General features: G+C 36.5%; 1 protein-coding gene across 1 annotated transcript in view; it reads left to right on the top strand.

Moving 5' to 3' along the window:
- The first annotated feature begins 365 nt into the window (after nucleotides 1-365).
- The window catches only part of HFM1 (helicase for meiosis 1), a 114,626-nt gene continuing 91,637 nt past the window's right edge, over nucleotides 366-23,354 (top strand). Inside the window, exons 1-5 of the mRNA XM_040232342.1 lie at nucleotides 366-459; nucleotides 6,582-6,694; nucleotides 7,915-8,224; nucleotides 16,785-17,050; nucleotides 17,303-17,350. Coding sequence (XP_040088276.1) covers nucleotides 389-459; nucleotides 6,582-6,694; nucleotides 7,915-8,224; nucleotides 16,785-17,050; nucleotides 17,303-17,350 — 808 coding nt within the window. The 5' untranslated portion in view covers nucleotides 366-388. The remainder of the gene's footprint in view (nucleotides 460-6,581; nucleotides 6,695-7,914; nucleotides 8,225-16,784; nucleotides 17,051-17,302; nucleotides 17,351-23,354) is intronic.

A 23,354-nucleotide genomic window follows, 5' to 3' on the forward strand; every position in this document is an offset into this window, starting at 1 on the left:
GGGCCCAAAAGGAGTCACTAATTCTGTTTTCCATAAGAGGACAAATTCAGAGAAGCCTTTGAAGAAGCAATGACATTGACCTGTACCACGAAGTACGGGTAGGAATATGTCAGGTGGAGAATGGAAGAAAACACATTTTAAGCATTTGTGCAGCATGAAGAGAGGCATACATGTGTGACTATGTGTGAATGAGTGGATAACAGAGTAATGTATTTGAATATTTAAGCACTTAGGAGGAAGTTGCAGAAGAAAGACTGTCTGTGATTATTTTAGGAAATTAATAATTATAGTTTATGGATCTAGAAAAAATTTTTCTACATCTTTGTAAATAGGCTATAAACTGGATTTTGGTATTTTTTAGATTTATGACAAAGTCCAGCTTTTAACAATGTTGGAATCAAATGACTCCTTGTTTTCCTTGGATAATTTGTTTTTTGAAAAAACAGATGAAGCTGAAAAGTAAGTCTGCTTTAAAAAATAGCAGTCTATTGTTTTTGGTTTTTTATTTTTATGGCATTTTAGTTTTATCTTTGGTAAATTTATAAATAAAAAATAAGGAATCAACAGGGAATGACATTTCAGGTATATACTTGGTAAACACGGAATTCAGGTATAAGGGATTAACTGAAGTTTAACATGTTATAATTTTAAAAATAGAATAGATTCTTGCCTATTTGGCTTTCATTCATTTGCATTTCTGGTTTGTTCAAGTTACTTTTGACTAAAGTAAAGACTGAAAGTAATGGTTAAAGAGTAGCTCAGGACAAGGAGTGATGATGGCAGCTTTTGGAAACAGAAAGGGCAGTGTGCCAAAGGCCAAGTGTGATAGGCAGGTTCAATGTAAGCAGTAATCAGGGGTGGAAATAAAAATGTGACACCAAAGGAAATATGAATTGGGGAATAGGGAGTCTGTTAAATACTTGCTTTTAAGGATTTTCACATGTTAATCATTTTAATTCTAAGTTTTCTGTGTATTCTATTCTTTTTTAGTGAAACACTGAGTAAATTATTTATTGCTCACTTATTCTTTCATTTATTCAAATATTGACTGAATAAGATTTTTAAAGACTTTAAAGACTTTTACTTTAAAAAACTTATAGTCAGCTTGAGGTTCAACACATATATGGAAGAATCATTCATTAAATAATGTGACCATGTAATTCAGACTGGGGCACTTTTGAGAGTGAAAGAGTGCATCCAAATGGAATGACAGTTGTTAATCAGGACCGGCAAATTTGGAACATATGGTTGCTCTTCTAACAATACAAAGTATTGTTAGTTCCTTCAGACTTCACCTAACAGTCATGAGTAGGACTATATTGCTGAGTCCTATGAGTCACCCTAGGGAATTATTGACCCTGGTGATCATCTTAGAACTCTGAGACATAGTCCTAAATTTCAGTTGTTTTGGTGTATTGTCAGACAATGTGTTAGATATTGTCAGGTAATGTGTTGCAGATTTTTGATTTGGAAAATAGAGCTGCAGTAGCTATGTCTGAGGTGCTATGAGATGTATAAAAGTGAAAGACTGGGCCTCTTCTGGGAGATAAAACCCTAAACAAAGCAATAAGGAAAAAGATCATCAAATCCTCAGGACTTGGCTTAGACAGTTTATGTGTTCTTCAACTTTATTTTCTGTTTCCCAATGCTTATCTTTGTTCTAATGAAGGACCGCCAACTTAGGTTGGAAAGGAAATATTAAAACATTACATGTTAATAGGATCACAGCTGAACAATAGGGCAATAGGCAGATGCCAATAGGGTGACAAAAATCTCATCAGTTACTATAGGTTTTCAAACTGATTGTCAGTTTCAACTGGTTTCTTGGATTTCCTGTTGTCATAGATGGTTTTGGACCAGGAATATTTGAGTTAAGACATTAATTTGTAATAATGTTTTGGTGTCATTTACACACTTATGACCCATGATTAGTTGCCCAATGTATCATCAGTAATTTGCTAACTTGTATTGGTTAAGATGCTAAAGTTTTGGAGTGATTTATTACTTTCTTTTTTTATATTGAAGCAGATTTAAGATCCCTGTCACAACATTTGAATTGGAGAAAATAAAATGGAGTTACAGCCATTATTTAGGTAGCATACCTCAGAGCAGTGTCATTAATCCCATGACACACAAGGAAAAAAGATTGAGAACGTATAAGGATATGCTATACGCTGCTCTATAAGGATAAATTGAGGTTATCACATAAAGGTAGTACATTAAGTTTAAGAGTTTGTAACTGAATGTTGTTCAGTTGCTCAGTCATGTCCAACTCTTTGTGACCCTATGGACTGTAGCACACCAGGCTTCTCTGTCCTGGAGTTTGTTCAAACTCAAGTTTATTGAGTTGATGAAGCCATCCAACCATCTCATCCTCTGTCATCCCCTTCTCTTCTTGCCTTCAATCTTTCCCAGAATCAGGATCTTTTCCAATGAGTTGGCTCTTCGCATCAGCTGGCCAAAGTATTGAAGCTTCAGCATCTGTCCTTCCAATGAATATTCAAGACTGATTTCCTTTAGGATTGACTGGCTTGATCTCCTTGCTGTCCCAGGGACTCTCAAAGAGTCTTCTCTAGCTCCACAGTTTGAAAGGATCAATTCTTTCGTGCTCAGCCTTCTTTATGGTCCAACTCTAACATCTCATACACAACTGCTGCAAAAACCATAGCTTTGACCATATAGACCTTTGTCAGCAAAGTAATGTGTCTGCTTTTTAACACACTGTCTAGGTTTGTCATAGCTTTTCTTCCAAGGAGCAAGTATCTTAATTTCATGGCTGCAGTCACTGCAGGAATTTTGGAGCCAAAGAAAGTAAAGTCTATCACCATTTCCATTTTTTCTCCATCTATTTGCCATGAAATGATGGGACCTACCTCTTGAGAAATCTGTATGCAGGTCAGGAAGCAACAGTTAAAACTGGACATGGAACAACAGACTGGTTCCAAATAGGAAAAGGAATACGTCAAGGCTGTATATTGTCACCCTGCTTATTTAACTTATATGCAGAGTACATCTGGAGAAGGCAATGGCACCCCACTCCAGTACTCTTGCCTGGAAAATCCCATGGACAGCAGAAGTTGGTAGGCTGCAGTCCATGGGGTCTCGAAGAGTTGGACATGACTAAGCGACTTCACTTTCACTTTTCACTTTCATACATTGGAGAAGGAAATGGTAACCCAGTCCAGTATTCTTGCCTGGAGAATCCCAGGGACGGGGGAGCCTGGTGGGCTGCCGTCTATGGGGTCGCACAGAGTCGGACACGACTGAAGCGACTTAGTGGCAGCAGCAGCAGCAGAGTACATCATGAGAAACGCTGGGTTGGATGAAGCACAAGCTGGAATCAAGATTGCTGGGAGAAATATCAATAACCTCAGATATGCAGATAATATCACTTTTATGGCAGCAAGTGAAGAAGAACTAAAGAGCCTCTTGATGAAAGTGAAAGAGGAGAGTGAAAAAGCTGGCTTAAAGCTCAACATTCAGAAAACTAAGATCATAGCATCCGGTCCCATCACTTCATGGCAAATAGATGGGGAAACAGTGGAAACAGTGTCAGACTTTATTTTCTTGGACTCCAAAATCATTGCAGATGGTGACTGCAGCCATGAAATTAAAAGATGCTTACTCCTTGGAAGGAAAGTTATGACCAACCTAGACAGCATATTAAAAAGCAGAAACATTACTTTGCCAACAAAGGGCCGTCTAGTCAAGGCTATGGTTTTTCCAGTGTTCATGTATGGATGTGAGAGTTGGACTCTAAAGAAAGCTGAGAGCTGAAGAATTGTTGCTTTTGACCTGTGGTGCTGGAGAAGACCCTTGAGAGTCCCTTGGATTGCAAGGAGATCCAAACAGTCCATCCTAAAGGAGATCAATCCTGAGTGTTCATTGGAAGGACTGATGTTGAAGCTGAAACTCTAATACTTTGGCCACTTGATGTGAAGAGCTGACTCATTTGAAAAGACCCTGGTGCTGGGAAAGATTGAGGGCAGAAGCAGAAGGGGACAGAGGATGAGACGGTTGGATGGCATCACCGACTCAATGGAGATGAGTCTGAGTAAACTCCAGGAGTTGGTGATGGACAGGGAGGCTTGGTGTGCTGTGGTCCATGGGATTGCGAAGAGTCGGACACGACTGAGTGACTGAACTGAACTGAACTGAACTGATGGGACCAGATGCCATGATCTTAGATTTTTTAATGCTGTTTTTTTTTTTGTTGTTGTTGTTAATTTACTTATTTTAATTGGAGGCTAATTACTTTACAATATTGTCATAGTTTTTGCCATACATTGACATGAATCAGCCATGGGTGTACATGTTTTTCCCATCCCAAACTCCCTTCCCTCTTCCCTCCCCATCCCATCCCTCTGGGCTGTCCCAGTGTACCAGCTTTGAGTGCCCTGTTTCATGCATCATACTTGGACTGGTGATCTGTTTCACATATGGTAGTATACATGTTTCAGCACTATTCTCAAATCATCCCGTCCTCACCAAGTCCCACGGAGTCCAAAAGTCTGTTCTTTACATCTGTGTCTCTTTTGCTATCTCACATATAGGGTTGTTGTTACCAGCTTTCTAAATTCCATATATATGCTTTAATATACTGTAAAGGTGGTTGTTTTTTTTTCTGACTTACTTCATTCTGTATAATAGGCTCCAGTTTCATCCACCTCATTAGAACTGATTCAAATGTGTTCTTTTTAATCGCTCAGTAATATTCCATTGTGTATATGTACCACAACTTTCTTATCCATTCATCTGCCGATGGACATCTAGGTTGCTTCCATGTCCTAGCTATTGTAAACAGTGCTGTGATGAACATTGGGTACATGTATCTGTTTCAATTCTGGTATCCTCAGTGTGTATGCCCAGCAGTGGGATTGCTGGGTCATATGGCAGTTCTATTTCCAGTTTTTTAAGGAATCTCCACACTATTCTCCATAGTGGCTGTACTAGTTCACATTCCCACCAACAGTATAAGAGGGTTCCCTTTTCTCCACATCCTCTCCAGCATTTATTGTTTGTAGACTTTTTGATAGCAGCTATTCTGATAGACGTGAGATGGTACCTCATTGTGGCTTTGATTTGCATTTCTCTGATAATGAGTGATGTTGAGCATCTTTTCATGTGTTTGTTAGCTATCTGTATGTCTTCTTTGGAGAAATGTCTGTTTAGTTCTTTGGCTCATTCTTTTATTAGGTTGTTTATTTTTCTGGTATTGAGCTACATGAGCTGTTTTTATGTTTTTGAGATTAATTCTTTGTCAGTTGCTTCATTTGCTGTTATTTCTCCCACTTTGAAGGCTGTCTTTTCACCCTTTCTTGTAATTTCCTTCATTGTGCAAAAGCTTTTAAGTTTAATTAGGTCCCCTTTGTTTATTTTTGCTTTTATTTCCATTACTCTGGGAGGTGGGTCATAGAGGATCTTGGTGTGATTTATGTCAGAGAGTGTTTTGCCTATGTTTTCCTCTAGGAGTTTTACAGTTTCTGATCTTAACATTTAGATCTTCAATCCATTTTATTTTTGTGTGTGGTGTTAGAAAGTGTTTTAGTTTCATTCTTTTACAGGTGGTTGACCAGTTTTCCCAGCACCACTTGTTAAAGAGATTGTCTTTTCTCCATTGTATATTCTTGCCTCCTTTGTCAAACATAAGGTGTCCATAGGTGCATGGATGTATCTCTGGGCTTTCTACTTTGTTCCATTGATCTGTATTTCTGTCTTTGTGCCAGTACCATACTGTCTTGATGACTATAGGTTTGTAGTATAGTCTGAAGTCAGGCAGGTTAATTCCTCCAGTTCCATTCTTCTTTCTCAAGATTGCTTTGGCTTGAATGTTGAGTTTTAAGCTAGCATTTTCAGTCTCCTCTTTCACCTTCACCAAGAGGGTCTTTAATTCCTCTTCACTTTCTGCCATAAGGGTGGTGTCATCTATGTATTGAGGTTATTGATATTTCTTCTGGCAATCTTGATTCTACCCTGTAATTCATCCAGCCTGGCATTTCTCATGATGTACTCTGTATGTAAGGTAAATAAGCAGAGTGACAGTATACAGCCTTGATGTACTCCTTTCCCAATTTTGAACCAGTCTGTTGTTCCATGTCCATTTCTAATGATTGCTTCTTGACCTGCATCCAGGTTTCTCAGGAGGCAGGTAAGGTGGTCTGGTATTCCCATCTTTTTAAGAATTTTCCAAAGTTTATTGGGATCCACACAGTCAAAGGCTTTAGCATAATCAATGAAGCAGAAGTCAATGTTTTTCTAGAATTTCCTTGCTTTTTCTATGATCAAACAGATACTGGCAATTTGATCTCTGGTTCCTCTGCCTTTTCTAAATCCATCTTATCCATCTGAAAGTTCTCAGTTCATGTACTGTTGAAGCCTAGCTTGAAGGATTTTAAGTATTACCTTGCTGGCATGTGAAATTACTGTAATTGTACAGCAATTTTTGGCATTGCCCTTCTTTGGGATTGAAATGAAAACTGACCTTTTCCAGTCTGTAACTGAGTTATGTTTAGTTAATAAATATGTAGTTTCTGATGTTATATCTTTGTTAACATAAATTCATATTTTTGTATTTTATATAGCCATCTAGACAGTGAAAAATCTTTGGATTGGTTTCTTCCACCTGCTCCACTGATTTCAGAAATTCCAGATACTCAGGCATTAGAGGAAGAAATAGAAAGTCATAAATTGTTAGGTAAAGTATCACATATAAGTTGTGAAGTCAAATCCATTCAGCTCATGTCAGTGTAAAAAATCTAATATTGAAATGTTCATTTCTTTTATTTTAATGGAATAAAATGAAAGTTAGAAACTTATTCAAAATAGTGGTCACCAAACTGTAAAATCTGAAACATTTTCCTTCTCCATGCATACATATACACACATATGTATATTACAGGCACAAAATATACTATCACATACACCTGTTATATTGTTCTGTGAATTTGTTTCCTCATCCCATTAAAACTGTCACTGCTATTTAGTTTTTGTCTTAGACCTTACTAAAGGTAGGATCCTCTGGTTTAGGAAACCAGATTCATGAAATACATTGAGTGAAAAAAACAAGATGCAAAAACTATATAGTTTGTTATCATCTTTATAAAGTTAGAAAACAAACACACTCAAATAGTATATGTGATCTAATGTGATATTGTTGGTAAAACTGATTTTTAAATTAAGTAGTAGGTTCATGCATGTACATTTTATTAGTTTCAAAATTTTTATATATTTTATACTCTTGTATATAGCAAATTATATATAGAATGTAGTAATTCTATTGTGTGTTATAATAGAACACACACCCATATATATAATATGTATGTATACTAGTATAGTGTAAATGATAAGGCAAATTTAAGGCCTAAAAAGGCCTCCAAATGCCTTCCAGACTTTCGAAGATGCTTTTAAAGTCTCTGTAAAGACACCTTTAAAGTTCCGTTGCCTTGATGAAAACATTCTATTATCTTAATTTTGGGGCTTCCCAGATGGTGCAGTGGTAAAGAATCTGCCTGTTAGCGCAGGAGACACAAGAGACATGGGTTCAATCTCTGAGTCTGGAAGATCCCCTGGAAGAGGAAATGGCAGCCCATCCCAGTATTCTTGCAACCCACTTTCAATTATAGTTATTTCTGTGGGTCAGAAATTAAACCTATTTTATAATGTAGGCTTAATTTAAATTTCAAACTTAATTTCAATAATTCTTAACTAATTTAGAGTTATCCTTCAGTTATGATGTACCATAAGAGTAACAACTATTGTATTTCAAAATCACATATGGTATTACAGATCATTTTGTTATTTTTCTTATTCACCTAGTAAGCTTTTTTGAAAAATTTTATTAAATTTTTCTATCATCATTTTTAAAATTTGTTTTCAAGGAGAATGTGTAGTAATTAAAGTGTTTCTTTTTTGTAGGTCAGAATAAAAGATCAAAAATGTTACCATCAAATTTAAGGATAACTAATGAAGACACAAATTATGTTTCACAAACTCAAAAATTCCAGTTTGACTTCCCTTCTAATGAATATGAAGAAGATGATCTAAATTTAGGAGGGGCAGGTAACAATGACTTACATGTTGCTGGCAAGCTGACATATGGTTCTTCTCAGAAATGCAGAAATCACATTGGCACTGAGATAGAACTTGAGAAAAATGTTCCAGATGATACAAAGTTAGTTAATTCTGCACAAGATAAAGGAGGGAGCATGTCAGCCTTCCGCAAAAGGTAATTAAATGAAATAAATGATATTCAGTGATACAGTTGAATATTTATGTGTATCTCCAGGAGTTTGAAATATGATAGAATATGAATGAGAAAAAATATGAAATATGAAATATTCATATGAAATATGAAATATGAATGAAAAAAATCAACAACAAATAGAGGTCTACTGTGTACTCAACACTCTCTTAACTGAGTTCTAGCCATAGGTTCTTGCCTTCAGAGAGCTTACAGTTTATTGAGGGAAAGGCAAGTAGTAACTAAAAATAATTAAACGCTTTTTGTATGACAATTATTTTGATGAGATATATGGTTAGAGCAGAGGTTCTCAGACTTTTTGTTTTCAGGACCCCTTTCCACTTAAAAATTATTGAGGATTCCCATAAGAGCTTTTGCTTTTTTGGATTATATCTATTGATATTTAACCATATTGTAAATTAAAATGATGGGGGAAAAGTGTTATGGAAATTGTTTTGATCCTATGAACTCTGAATCTTGACCATCGTTTGAGAATGGCTGTTAATATGGGATCCTAATCTGCTGTACAATCAGGGAAGATGTCCCTGAAGAAATGATTTTGTAAGTTTAAGGAAGAATAAAGTCAAGCTGAGTGCAAATAAAGGAGAGTGTTCCAGGCAGAAGGAATAGTCTGTGCAAATGGACTAAAGTAGCACAGAGCTTGGCTTATTCTTAGAAATTTTTCTAGTTTAAAGTAAGAGAGAATGAGAGCATGCTAAGAGACAAAGTATGGAGGGGCTAAGTCATTCAGAATCTTGTAGAGAGTGAAACATTTTGTACTTTTAAGGTGCCGCTGCTGCTAAGTCACTTCAGTCATGTCTGACTCTGTGCGACCCCATATACGGCAGCCTACCAGGCTCCCCCGTCCCTCTGATTCTCCAGGCAAGAGTACTGGAGTGGGTTGCCATTTCAGTGCTTATTAAATTATGGCCTGTGAACTCACTGCATCAGAATCACATGGAGTGCTTGTTAAAAAATTTGGATTCCTGGTTCCTTCCTTAGATCTGTTGAATCACACTCTGGATCAAGGTGGGGATGGGACCAAGGAATCTTCATTTTTAACCCATTTTTTGAATGATTGTTAGGCACACAAAAGTTTGAGAACTGTCACCCTAAGGTCCTGGGTTTTGAGCAGAGAAGTAAAATTAGATATTCTTTTTTTATTTAAAGTCCATTTTTGCCCCAGTAGGATAAATTAGAAGAGAACTGGAATACATTGTGAAGGGCCATTTAGATTATTTTACTAGTCTAGATGAGAGAAAATGGTAACTTGACCTAGGACCTGATTCCTAAATGTCTGGCTTGAGCTAGATTGATGAAGGATTGATAGTGTTCTTTCATGATGTAGAAACTGCAAAGGAAAAATAGGGGAAGGTGTTGAGTACAAATTTGTACATGTTTTTTTAAATACATACAAAATGTCCAAATAGACAATTGGATATATGGGTTTAGGATTCAGAGGAGATATCACTGATGGATTTTCTTTTTTCTTTGACATAAGAGATGGAGTCATCTGTGGAATTTGAAGGGGAAAGTAGAGATATTGAGCAAGTATGAGAAGGGTGGAAGAAATTATGGAGAATGGGAAAGCACTCTAATTAGAATAATGGTAGAGTTGGACACTGTGAAGGTCCCAATTGAGGTTGATGTCTGTGAATTTTTAAATAAATTTTATTATGATGTAATTCACATATCATAAAATTAATTATTTTGAAAAGTGTACAATTTATAGATTTTAGAATAGTCACAGAGTTGTGCAACCATCACTAGTATACAATTTTTGCTGCCCCAGACTAACTCTACTCATTAAGTTACTCCCTATTTCTCCATGTCTCACCCAGCCCCTGGCATTTACTAATTGTTTTCTGTTTCTGTGGGTTTTCCTATTCTAGATATTTAATGTTATAAGTGGAGCCTTTTCTGTCTGGCTTCTTTCTCTTAGGACAACATTTTCAAGGTTCAACCATGTTCTGCCATACATCAGTACTTTATTCTTTTTATGGCCAGTAACATTTCATTGAATGGGTATATCACATTTTGTTTATTGATCTGTCAATTGATGAACTTTTGAGTTCTTTCCACTTTTTGGCTATTATGAATAATGTTGCCATGAAAATTCAGATGTAAGTTTTTGTGTGAATATATACATTTGACCCTTGAACACACAGGGCTTAATAAGGGTGTTGACCTCCTGGGAAGTCAGAAATTGAAGTATAACTTTATAGTTGGCTTTCCTTATCTGTAGATCTGCATCAGTGGACTCAACCAACTCAGATTGTATACTACTGTAGTATTTATTAAAGAAGAAAAAAATCCGAGTATAAGTAGACCAATGCAGTTTAAACCTATGTTGTTCAAGAGTCAAATGTATTTTAATTCTTTTGGATTTATACTTAGAAGTGGAATTGCTGGGTCATATATTAACTCTATATTTATCTTTTTCTGAGAAACTGCCAAATTGTTTTACAAAGTAACTATGCTGCTGCTGCTAAGTCGCTTCAGTCGTATCCGACTCTGTGCGACCCCATAGACGGCAGCCCACCAGGCTCTCCTGTCCCTGGGATTCTCCAGGCAAGAACACTGGAGTGGGTGGCCATTTCCTTCTCCAATGCATGAAAGTGAAGTCGCTCAGTCGTGTCAACTCTTAGTGACCCCATGGACTTGCAGCCTACTGCTGAACAATTTCTCTAGTAGTGTATGAAGTTTCTGAATTCTCCACCTCCTTGCTAGTATTTGTTGTTTGTCTTTTCTATTATAGCCATACAAAATGGGTGTGATGTATGTCTCATTGTGGTTTTGATTCATGTGTTTCTGCTGACTAAAGGTGTTGGGCAGCTTTTTGTGTGATTATAGGCTATTTGCATATCTTACTTGGAGTACTGTCTGTTCAAATCCTTGATCTGTTTTTTAAATTGTGTTGTCTTTTTATTGTTGAGTTGTAAGGGTCCTTTACTTATGCTGGTTGAAAATCCCTTATCAGTTATATGAGTAGCAAATATTTTCTTACATTCTGTGTGCTGTGTTTCACTTTTCTGTTCATATCTTTAGCTGGCCAAAAGTTTTTAATTTTGATGAAGTCCAATTTTTCTAATTTTTGATTGGATTTTTGGTGTCCTATCTAAGAAACCATTGCCTAATCCAAGGTTGTAAACACTTACTCTTACATTTTCTTCCAAGATTTTGCTCTTACATTTGGGTCTATCATCCATTTTGAGTTAATTTTTCAATATAGTACAAAGTAGAAGCCCAGCTTCATTCTTTTGCACATAGATATCCAGTTGTTCCAGCACCATTTGTTAAAAGCAAAGCAAAACTGTTCTTTCCCCATTGAATGACATGGCACTTGCACTGATAATCCACTGACCATAAATGGAAAGTCTGGAGTGTTTTCGTACCATCCATTTATCTGATTCTTCAATACCAATTGATGTCCAACAATACAATTCAATCTTCTTACTAACTCCTAGAGTTAGCATCACACTCCAAGAGTTAAGTAAGGATTCAGTCCCACAAGACTACCCTACTTCAAATGCCAGCCACAAATAGGGTGACAGGCTATCCAAATTTCTGCCTTGCAGTCTACAAATTTGGGAGTTCCCACTACCGTGCATTCGGTATAGGACTTTGCTAGAATTACTCACAGATTTGAAAAAGCATTTTATTTAGGATTACCAATCTGTGAACATGGGATACCTTTCCACTTATTTAGATTGTCTTTAATCTCTTTCGAAGATATTTTGTAGCTTTCAGTGGACAAGTCTTATACTTATTTTGTTACATTTACTCATAAGTACTTATTCTTTTTGATGTTATTTTAAATGGAATTTCAGATTATCCATTGAAAGTGTGTTGATATACAGTTGATTTTTGTATATTGACTTTGTTTCTTCAGTCTTGGCTGATGTGAATTTGAATTTGAATATTATTCATCCACCTAATAGTTGTGCTTTTTTCAATAGTGTTCTACCACTTGACTGCAATTATGAAAAAATAGTAGATAGATTTACATAGAATTTCAGATTTGCAAGATAAGTATGATAAAAGTATAAAAGGGGAGAGGGGTTTAGAATATTGATAAGAGAGTGATTGCAAAGATATGTCATGGTATTAAATGCATTCAAGGTACCTGAGAAAAGTGAAAGGGAAGATGGTTTGGGAGAAAATAAAGAAGTTAATTATAGTAATTTTGTTCTTTGACCTCATTATTACCTTGAGCAAACAAGCTAAAAGGATAGGAGGTTGTGGTCAGAAAATGATTTTTTAGAATTGTTGTTTTGAAAGAGGATAATGATAACATCTAAGGCAGGAGAGTAGGTGACTGAAATCAGATGAGGGAGAAAGCTACTAGAGATAAAAGGCTAAGAAACGTAGAGGGTAGAATTTTGAATGAGTTGTCTACGTAAATGGTGAAGTAACTCAGTTACTCTGGGAGATGGTGAAGGACAGGGAAGCCTGGCGTGCTGCAGTCCATGGGGTCGCAAAGAGTCGGACACGACTGAGCAACTGAACAGCAACAACCCAGTTTATGGAACAGCTTGTAATTAAGAGGAAAAGATTCTAAAGTGACCAGAGGTTGATATAGGATATATGCAATGAGGAGGAATCCAATGTTGCATAGCTAGATAGCACAGATACTTTTGTGGGAGAGTGGAAAAGTAATGGTGTAAATTTGGTGTGGAGAAGAAATGTGAGAGAATTAGCAGTTTTGTCCACTTAAAGGAGAAAAGGAAAGATATAAGCATCTGAATGCAGAGTTCCAAAGAATAGCAAGAAGAGATAAGAAAGCCTTCTTCAGCAATCAATGCAAAGAAATAGAGGAAAACAACAGAATGGGAAAGACTAGAGATCTCTTCAAGAAAATCACAGATACCAAGGGAACATTTCATGCAAAGATGGGCTCGATAAAGGACAGAAATGGTATGGACCTAACAGAAGCAGAAGATATTAAGAAGAGGTGGCAAGAATACACGGAAGAACTGTATAAAAAAGATCTTCACGACCCAGATAATCATGATGATGTGATCACTAATCTAGAGCCAGACATCTTGGTATGTGAAGTCAAGTGGGCCTTAGAAAGCATCACTACGAACAAAGCTAGTGGAGGTGATGAAATTCCAGTTGAGCTGTTTCAAATCCTGAAAAAGGATGCTGTGAAAGTGCTGCAGTCAATATGCCAGCAAATTTGGAACACTCAGCAGTGGCCACAGGACTGGAAAAGGTCAGTTTTCATTCCAATTCCAAAGAAAGGCAATGCCAAAGAATGCTCAAACTACTGCACAGTTGCACTCATCTCATGTGCTAGTAAAGTCATGCTCAAAATTCTCCAAGCCAGGCTTCAGCAATATGTGAACCGTGAACTCCCTGATGTTCAAGCTGGTTTTAGAAAAGGCAGAGGAACTAGAGATCAAATTGCTGACATCCGCTGGATCATGGAAAAAGCAAGAGAGTTCCAGAAAAACATCTATTTCTGCTTTATTGACTATGCCAAAGCCTTTGACTGTGTGGATCACAATAAACTGTGGAAAATTCTGAAAGAGATGGGAATACCAGACCACCTAACCTGCCTCTTGAGAAATCTGTATGCAGGTCAGGAAGCAACAGTAAGAACTGGACATGGAACAACAGACTGGTTTCAAATAGGAAAAGGAGTCCGTCAAGGCTGTATATTGTCACCTTGCTTATTTAACTTCTATGCAGTGTACATCATGAGAAGCGCTGGACTGGAAGAAGCACAAGCTGGAATCAAGATTGTCAGGAGAAATATCAATAACCTCAGATATGCAGATGACACCACCCTTATGGCAGAAAGTGAAGAGGAGCTAAAAAGCCTCTTGATGAAAGTGAAAGAGGAGAGTGAAAAAGTTGGCTTAAAGCTCAGCATTCAGAAAATGAAGATCATGGCATCCGGTCCCATCACTTCATGGGAAATAGATGGGGAAACAGTGGAAACAGTGTCAGAATTTATTCTGGGGGGCTCCAAAGTCACTGCAGATGGTGACTGCAGTCATGAAATTAAAAGATGCTTACTCCTTGGAAGAAAAGTTATGACCAACCTAGATAGTATATTCAAAAGCAGAGACATTACTTTGCCGACTAAGGTCCGTCTAGTCAAGGCTATGGTTTTTCCAGTGGTCATATATGGATGTGAGAGTTGGACTGTGAAGAAGGCTGAGCACCAAAGAATTGATGCTTTTGAACTGTGGTGTTGGAGAAGACTTTTGAGGGTCCCTTGGACTGCAAGGAGATCCAACCAGTCCATTCTGAAGGAGATCAACCCTGGGATTTCTTTGGAAGGAATGATGCTAAATCTGAAGCTCCAGTACTTTGGCCACCTCATGTGAAGAGTTGACTCATTGGAAAAGACTGATGCTGGGAGGGATTGGGGGCAGGAGAAGAAGGGGATGACCGAGGATGAGATGGCTGGATGGCATCACTGACTTGATGGACGTGAGTCTGAGTGAACTCCGGGAGTTGGTGATGGACAGGGAGGCCTGGCGTGCTGCGATTCATGGGGTCGCAAAGAGTCGGACACGACTGAGCGACTGAACTGAACTGAACTGAAGAGTTTTTTTAAGAGTGAGTTTTCCAGGGCAAGTAAATATTTTTGTTAAGACCAGGAAGTAGATATAAAATTCAGTAAAGAAGTAAATATAAAATTCTGTAAAGAAGCAAAGGACATAAGAGAGTGTGGAGTGGAAGAGCCAAAGGACCTAGGAAGAATCTGAGGTTCAGGGAATTTAAATAATTAGTTGTGTGGATAATATTTTTACAGTTGGAAAAATCTATTTCAAACTCTGACTTTAAAGTCATACAGATAGAAAGTGGAGAAGCTTTTGATTTATACCCAGGTTTGTCTGATTCCAAAATCTGTGCTTTTAAGTGATATCACAGCATATAACACTGTTGGCATCAGTGTTTTCCTTATTTTCAATACTATTTTAAAATGGGATTCTGTTGTATTATGAAAAATTAACCATCTGCTTTTGAATTTTCTGTCTTCAAAAACAGTACTGCTACCGTTGGAAGATGCAGCTCTATAGTTTGTTTTAGAATACATGTCTCTAGTTTTTTGAAAGATTCAATTCAGTTCAATTCAGTCACTCAGTCATGTCTGACTCTTTGCGACCGCATGGACTATAGCATGCCAGGCTTCCCTGTCCATCACCAACTCCTGGAGTTTAGTCAAACTCATGTTCATTGAGTCAGTGATGCCATCCAACCATCTCATCCTCTGTCATCCCCTTCTCCTCCTGCCCTCAATCTTTCCCAGCCTCAGGGTCTTTTCAGATGAGTCAATTCTTCACATCAGGTGGTCAAAGTATTGGAGTTTCAGCTTCAACATCAGTCCTTCAGTGAATATTCAGGACTGATTTCCTTTAGGATGGACTGGTTGAATCTCTTTGCAGTCCAAGGGACTCTGAAGAGTCCTCTCCAACACCACAGTTCAAAAGCATCAATTCTTTGCTGCTCAGCTTTCTTTATAGTCCAGCTCTCAGATCCATACATGACTGGCTCTCATACAAAAACTTGGGCTTCCCTGGTGGCTCAGATGGTAAAGAATCTGCCTGCGATGCAGGAGACGTAGGTTCGATTTCTAGGTCAGGAAGATCCCCTAGAGAAGGAAATGGCAACCCACTCCAGTATCCTTGCCTGGGAAATCCCATGAACAGAGGAGCCTTGGGGGCTATAGTCCATGGGGTCGAAAAGAGATGGATGCAACTGAAGTGACTAACACAAAAAAACCTATCATTAAGATTAATAGTGAAAATAACAGAAAATATTTTGTATTTGTAGTATAATTATTTGGGTGTCATTCCTTACAGAATTCCGTAAGACTGATAACCTGCTGTCAGCTCTGTTACTTATTCTATAATGTGCTAGTGTTGTATTATTAGGAATCTTATTGATCACTTCTTCCCTTAGGGCTATTGTGAACAAATTACTTTGATGGATTGTCTTTGAACCAGTCAACTATAGTAAATTACAGTCATAAAGATGGCCCTTCTTTGTTTTACAGAACTTTGTGGAGAGCCATTTCTTACACTCAAATGATTATTGAACAGTGCTTGGGAAGTTGGTGCTAGTTACTGACAAGAACCTATCCACATGGGCTGCTTTGTAGGATTGCTTCAGTGTTCTCATGTTATAATGGCTAGGTCCCCTCAGAATGAATGACCTAAGAGACTGTGTGGAAGTGACAGTCTTTTATGACCTGGCCTTAGATGTCACATGCTTGTCCTTCCACAGCACTCTGCTAGTCTTATAGGCAAGTCCTGATTCAAAGAAGGTGATTCCAAAAAAGTGTGAGCACCAGGATACAAGGAGCATCAAAGCTGTCTCAGAGGCTGGCCACCACAGATGGATTTATCTGAGTTTTAAGAAAGGGAAAAAACATAATTCGGTGTAACTTAGCAAATCATACTTTAGAAGAATGATTAGCTTTTGTGTTCTAATAAGCCATGACCTATAGGTATTTTTAAAGGAACCAATTTTATGCTAGTTTTTTATATTCTAAGTGATGATTACATATGCAAATTTTTTGCAGGTTATTTAAAATATCTGATAATATACATGAAGATGTTTATTCCAATGACAGTGAAAACTTGGACTCTAATATTGGCTCAGTGAAAATTGTCCAAACAGAAGTGAACAAAGGGAAATCATGGAAAGGTAGCAATAGTAAGCAGAAACTTCAATATTCAGACTGTAACATTTTGACAGCCAGTGATACACTTTTTTCTTCTGAAATCAGAGAAGGCATAATCAAAGCACCATCTTTTCCAGTTGCATCCCAGCCTCATACAGTTCAAGGTAATTTCTTGCCTTTTTCAGTTGATTTTATGAGTACAGTCTCGTTTGTATTTCTTAGTATAGGTAAGAATACAAAAATAAATTTGAGTAGGTTGTCACTCTATGTGCAATTTATTATATTGCATTTTTAAACCTGTGATCTAATATTGTTTTATCTATTCTCTTAGTAAAAAGTTTATACAAATTCTAATGAAGTAGCTTTTATGGAAAAGTTTAAAAATATCTGTAAGAATGTAGGATTTTTTTTCCTAGGGGTAACAGAAAAAGGTTTAGATTCCTTGAAGGCTGTCACAGAAATTCGTATCCTTTAAAGTATTTTACTACATCAGCATTATATTTGAAGTCATAATTTTAATGCGTTTTGTTTCATTGCATTTCTGTTTGTTTTGGCTGACAGAGCAAAAGAGGGAAATGTGGATCTTTTGGGTCATGTAAGAATCCCAATATGTGTGATCGTGCTACTAAAAGTGTCGTCTGCAGACTGGTGCCAGTTGTGAACTGTTGGTTACCAGTCAGTGGCAAGTACAGATATGAGATTTATATTATTGAATGAACTTTTAGCATATTTACTTACAAATTGATACAGATAATTTCTTATTCTTTAGGTATTGGTATAAACATGGGTAGGGGAAATGACAGAATGGGATATTCTATGGATTGGGGACATTTTTACAAATTGAGTAATTTTTGAAAGAACCTAATTTGTAGTTTATACTATTTTATATTTCTGGGCATTTCCATCGTAAATATTTTGAGTATGTATGTTTTGAGTACGTATCTGAAGGCAACATTTTTTCTTTGATAGCATGTGTATGTCTGTTACAGTATATTTATTCTATTTTATAATTCATCAGCTGTTTCTGTGACTATTTCCCTTTGACCTATGTACTCCTTTGAAGGCAAGGACCAAACCTTGTGTATCTTCTTATTTTTAAATACATTGAAAGCCATATAAAGTAGGGAAGTTGTTCTGGCAAAAAAGTAGCCCATGAGGAAGGGGGAGGATAAGAACAAGAATTCCAGCTTAGGTGAAAAAAGTTATGATTAAAAGGGTAGTATTCATGTTGATGTATGGCAAATACAGTACAATATTGTAAAGTAATTAGCCTCCAATTAAAATAAATATATTTATATTAAAAAAGGGTAGTATTAATAGAAAATAATGATCGGGAGGTATATTAGGATTAGATCATTTAACGCCATGAATACCAAGTCAGAAGTTTTTGCTTTTACTTTTTATATATTTATTAAGCCATGAAGAGAAACCATGAAGTATTTTTGAGCAAGTCAAGTTACATTACCAGAACCATGCTTTAGGATTATCGAATTAGTGACTCAAAGCTGGGGAATGTTCTAAAATCCACAAAAGAAATGATCTAGTTGGCGAAACAACTGAATTTCAGATATTAGGTAGCTGAGCTGGAGAAATCTAGTGATGAGTGATTCTTATCCTGGGTATCCTGAGGACTGAGATAATTCTGAAGTATAGTTAGAAAATGTTTGCTTGGCTACTTGTATAAAGTTCCCTCCAGTGCAGATAAATGAGTGGGTGGAATGGGAGGAGCAGATTATAGAAGGGTTATAAATGATGATATAATAATGTCACACATGGCTAGCCATTAGTGCTCCTGTTCACCATGACATCTCAGTCTTGCTGCATTTCCTTCTGTCTGGTGACCTAAATAAATTCTGGTGTGGGAATGTAGGAAACACGTTAGCAGTAAACAGTTAGTTTCATTATCTGTATGATGGGAAAATCTTATCCCATACATGAACTTGCCATATTATGACACTTACTTCTGAAGAGTTTTAAAGATTTTCTTGCTATCTTAGCACAGCTGAAGTGGTTCTACTACTTAGGTCTCTTTGTTAGTTAAGACTGCTGCCTATTCTTGTGTCCCTTGTATTCATTTTCTGTCAAACTCACTGAACTTACTATACTTTATTGTTTCCAAGTGTGTATTTAAAGTGGAAGACTGTATCCTACTCATGATAATTTGAGACTTTGGGGATTTCTTTCCGATTATTTTACAGAATTTTGCTATATTTGAATCCTGAGGATTATAGAAGTTTGATCACATTGATCCTGCCACAGTACTTTGTCATTTTCAGGACTGCAGACATCCCCTCCTCCCCATACACTATTATAACACGTAATTATTGGGAGACTGCTGAGAATTTGTTGGACAAAAGGAAAAAGCCAATATCAAGTGTTGATAGTGATGATAAATGATGTACTTAGTAGTTGAGTTTTCTCATAAGCTAGAAAACTGATTTTACATCTACTCTGAATCATAGATTCATTTTTGCAAGTGTAAATTGACGTGGAACTACCTAATGAGAGAAAAACCAGCATGATGACCAACTTGTGGGCTTGTTAAAAATAAATATTTTAAAGGAAGGGATATATTTTGAAGGAAAAAATGAGATTCATTCAAAAGCTGATGGATTGACAAACTTAGTATTTTGTTTTTGTTTTGGAATGAGTATTCTGACACAATATACAACTGAAAGTAAACCAAAGATTTGTGAGTTATCTGCTTGATTTAATATATACGAACTTGCATAAATTGAGTTTTTATTGTGTGCCAGGTTTGGGATATGCCAGTTAAGAAAACAGACAGTGAATTCTTACCCTTGAGAAGTTAACATTTTTGAGATGGAGGTGGGGAACAACTGTAACAGTATATAAATAAGTCCTATAGTATTTTAGAAGGTGATAAATAGTATGAGAAAAGAAAAATATGGGGCAGAGTAAAGGAGATTAAATTGGGAATGCTGGAATAGACGTTTAGGATTAGAATTAAATAGAAGGATTAGGGTAAAGAAAGAAAAGTGAAAGTGAAGTTGTGTCCGACTCTTTGCGACCCAGTGGACTATACCATCCATGGAATTCTCCAGGCCAGAATACTGGAGTGGGTAGCCTTTCCCTTCTCCAAGGGATCTTCCCAACCCAGGTCTCCCACATTGCAGGTGGATTCTTTACCAGCTGAGCCACAAGGGAAGCCCAAGAATACTAGAGTGGGTAGCCTATCCCTTCTCCAGTGGTTCTTCCCAACCTAGGGATTGAACCAGGGTCTCCTGCATTGCAGGCAGATTCTTTACCAACTGAGCTATCAGGGAAGCCCAGGAATCAGGGTAGGTCTTTAGAAAAAGAAGCTGGAGGAAATGAATGAGAAGTAAGAGTAGTAGACATGAGGTCAGAAACACAAAGGTGAAGTGGGGAGGCAAGATTATGTAAGGCCTTGTGGTCATATACTTTGAGAGAAATGGAGGAATTTGAGCAGAGCTGTAATGTGCTTTGGTTTAACTTTTAACAGGATCACTTACCACAATCTGTCAAATTTTTTATATCTTTATAAAAATGTAATTGCTTAAATAACTACATACTTGTGTTCTGAAATGTATTATCTGTTTTATATCTCCTAATAGATTGTAACTGCCTCAGTTTCTGGAACTCACTTTCTTCTTTATTTACAACTTCCTCAGCTTTCTAAATCTAGTAATGTATTCTGCATAGTGTTTACTAAGTGTAGTTGACAAATGTGACTCAAGACTAATAAGAATACCATATAAGTACTAATATCTCCCCAAATGGCAATAGACTCTTAACTTGGAAAGGAGACAGTTTATTCTTTATATCTACTAATATTTTTTGGCTTCCTTAGAGGAAGGCTGATTTAAGTTCCTGTTGAGGCAATATGCTGATAATTGCAATTAAATCCACCACTTAGCACAACTAAATTACCAAAAACAAAGGAATTAAGGGGTTAAGTGACCAGCAACAACATATATCAGCTAATGAAACATAATCAACAGTTTAAAAAAATGAAATTTGGGATTTTAAAAAAGAGATAAAAAGCAAGTGGCCTAATCAAGATGAATAAGAAAAAAATATCACTCTGGAAAAGATAAACTTCATGCTTAGTTCTGATATATTTTCACATATATATTTGCATCTCTTCTGTCAGATCTTATTGTCAAAGTATAACCCTTGGATAGTCTTGTTTCTCTACAAGGACTTTATAAGTTCTTTTCAGAATATGGAATGTGACTGGGGACTGGAATAATTTAATTCCTCCTCCACCCCAGCTTTATTAAGGTATAATTGACAAATAAAATTATACTATATTTAAAGTGTTCAGTATGGTAGTTTGATAAACATATACACTACAAAAGTTTCCCACCATCAAGTTAGTTAACATCTGTCACTTCACATATTTACCTTTTTAAATTTTGGGGGGATAAGAACACAAGTTCAACTCTCTCAGCAAATAATACAGTTATTTTCAACTCTACTCACCATTTTATACATTAGGTCCTCATATCTTAATCTTCTTATAGCTAAAAGTTTGTATTCTTTTACCAGCCTCTGTTTCTGCTATATCCCCAGCCCCTGGCAACTCATTTTTATGAGTTTGACCTTTTTATTTAGGATTCCACTTGTAAGAGATACCATGCAGGATTTGTCTTTCTCTGTCTGACTTAATTCACTTTGTATGATGTTTCATCCATGTTGTCACAAAAGGCAGAATTTCCTTCTTTTTAAAAGCTGAATAATAGCCTGTTGTATATATATTTTCTTTATCCATTCATTTCTTAATGGTTAGGTTGTTTCCATGGTTTGGCTACCATAAATAATAACTGCAATGAAATCAGGTGTACAGACATTTCTTTGAGATACTGATTTTGTTTCCTTTGGATATAACCCGGGGATTGCTGGTACTTATGTTTTGAATTTTTTGAGGAAACTCCATACTCTTTTCCATAATGACTGTTTCGATTTATATCCCTACCAGTAGTGTACAAGGAGGAGAAGGAAATGGCAACCCACTCCAGTGTTCTTTCCTGGAGAATCCCAGGGACGGGGGAGCCTGGTGGGCTGCCGTCTATGGGGTCACATAGAGTCGGACACGACTGAAGTGACTTAGCAGCAGCAGTGTACAAGGGTTCCCTTTCATCCATATCCTTGCCAGCATTTATCCCTTATCTTTTTGATGTATAGGTGTTGGGTGCTATCTCATGATTTTGACTGGCATTTCCCTAGTGACCAGGGATGATGAGTGCCTTTTCATGTGTTAGCCATTTGTATGCCTTCTTTGGGAAAATGTCTGTTCAGATCCTTTGCCTATTTTTAAACTGGATTATTTGTTTTTTGAGTTTTGTAAGTTCCTTGTATATTTTGGATATTAACTCTTGGTGGATGTGTGGTGTGCAAATATTTTCTCCCATTCCATTGGTTGCCTTTTCATTTTGTTGATGGTTTCTTCTACAGTGCAAAAGCTTTTTAGTTTGATATAATTAAACTTGTTTATTTTTGTATCTGTTGCTTTCACTTTTGGTATGAAATCCAAAAAACTATTGCCAAAACCAATGTTAAGAAGCATTTCCCCTTTGTTATTGTTTAGGAGTTTTATGATTTCAAGTCTTCTGTTAAAGTCTTTAATCCATTTTGACCTTATATTTGCATATGATGTAAGATAGGGATCCAGTTTCATTCTTTTGCATGTGGATATCCAATTTTCCCATCACCATTTATTGAAGAGATTATCCATTCCTAGTTTGTGGCTCCTTTGATGAAAGTTAATTGACCATATAGGCATAGGTTTATTTCTGGGCTGGATATTTTGTTCCATTGATCTATATGTCTGTTTTTAATGTCAGTATCATACTGTTTTGATTAACATAGCTTTGTAGTATAGTTTGAAGTCAGGGCATATTATGGAAACAAGGCTGGAGAGCTTTTTTCTTCTTTCTTAGTATTTATTGCTTTAGGTGGGGTTTTTGTTTTTTTTTTAGTGGTTTTCTATGAGTTTTTATTTGTTTTTTCTATTTCTGTGAAGAATGCAGTTGGAATTTGGATAGAGATTGCATTGAATCTGTAGATCACTTAGAGTAGTGTGGACTTTCAGCAATATTGATTCTTTGAATCCATGAACATGAAATATCTTTCCATTTATTTTTGTCTTCAATTTCTTTCATCAATGTCTTATAATTTTCAACATACAGATCTTTTACTTACTTAAATTGAATAAATTTATTCTTTATTGACCTTTTCTGTTGTTTTTCGGGTGTTTCTTTTTATTTATTTCTCCTCTAATCTTTATTATTTCCTCCTTCTGCTAACTGTGGACTTATTTCAGTCCTCATTTTTTAGTTTCTTGAGGTGTGAAGTTAGATTGTTTATTTGTAATTTTTTTTTTTTTTTTTGGTACTTATCACTATATACTTCCCTCTTAGAACAGCTTTTATTGGATCCTATAAATTTTGGTATGTTGTGTTTTCATTTCATTTGTCTCAAGGT

The sequence above is a fragment of the Oryx dammah genome, unplaced genomic scaffold (genome assembly GCF_014754425.2).
Source record: "Oryx dammah isolate SB20612 unplaced genomic scaffold, SCBI_Odam_1.1 HiC_scaffold_28, whole genome shotgun sequence".
NCBI lineage: Eukaryota > Metazoa > Chordata > Mammalia > Artiodactyla > Bovidae > Oryx > Oryx dammah.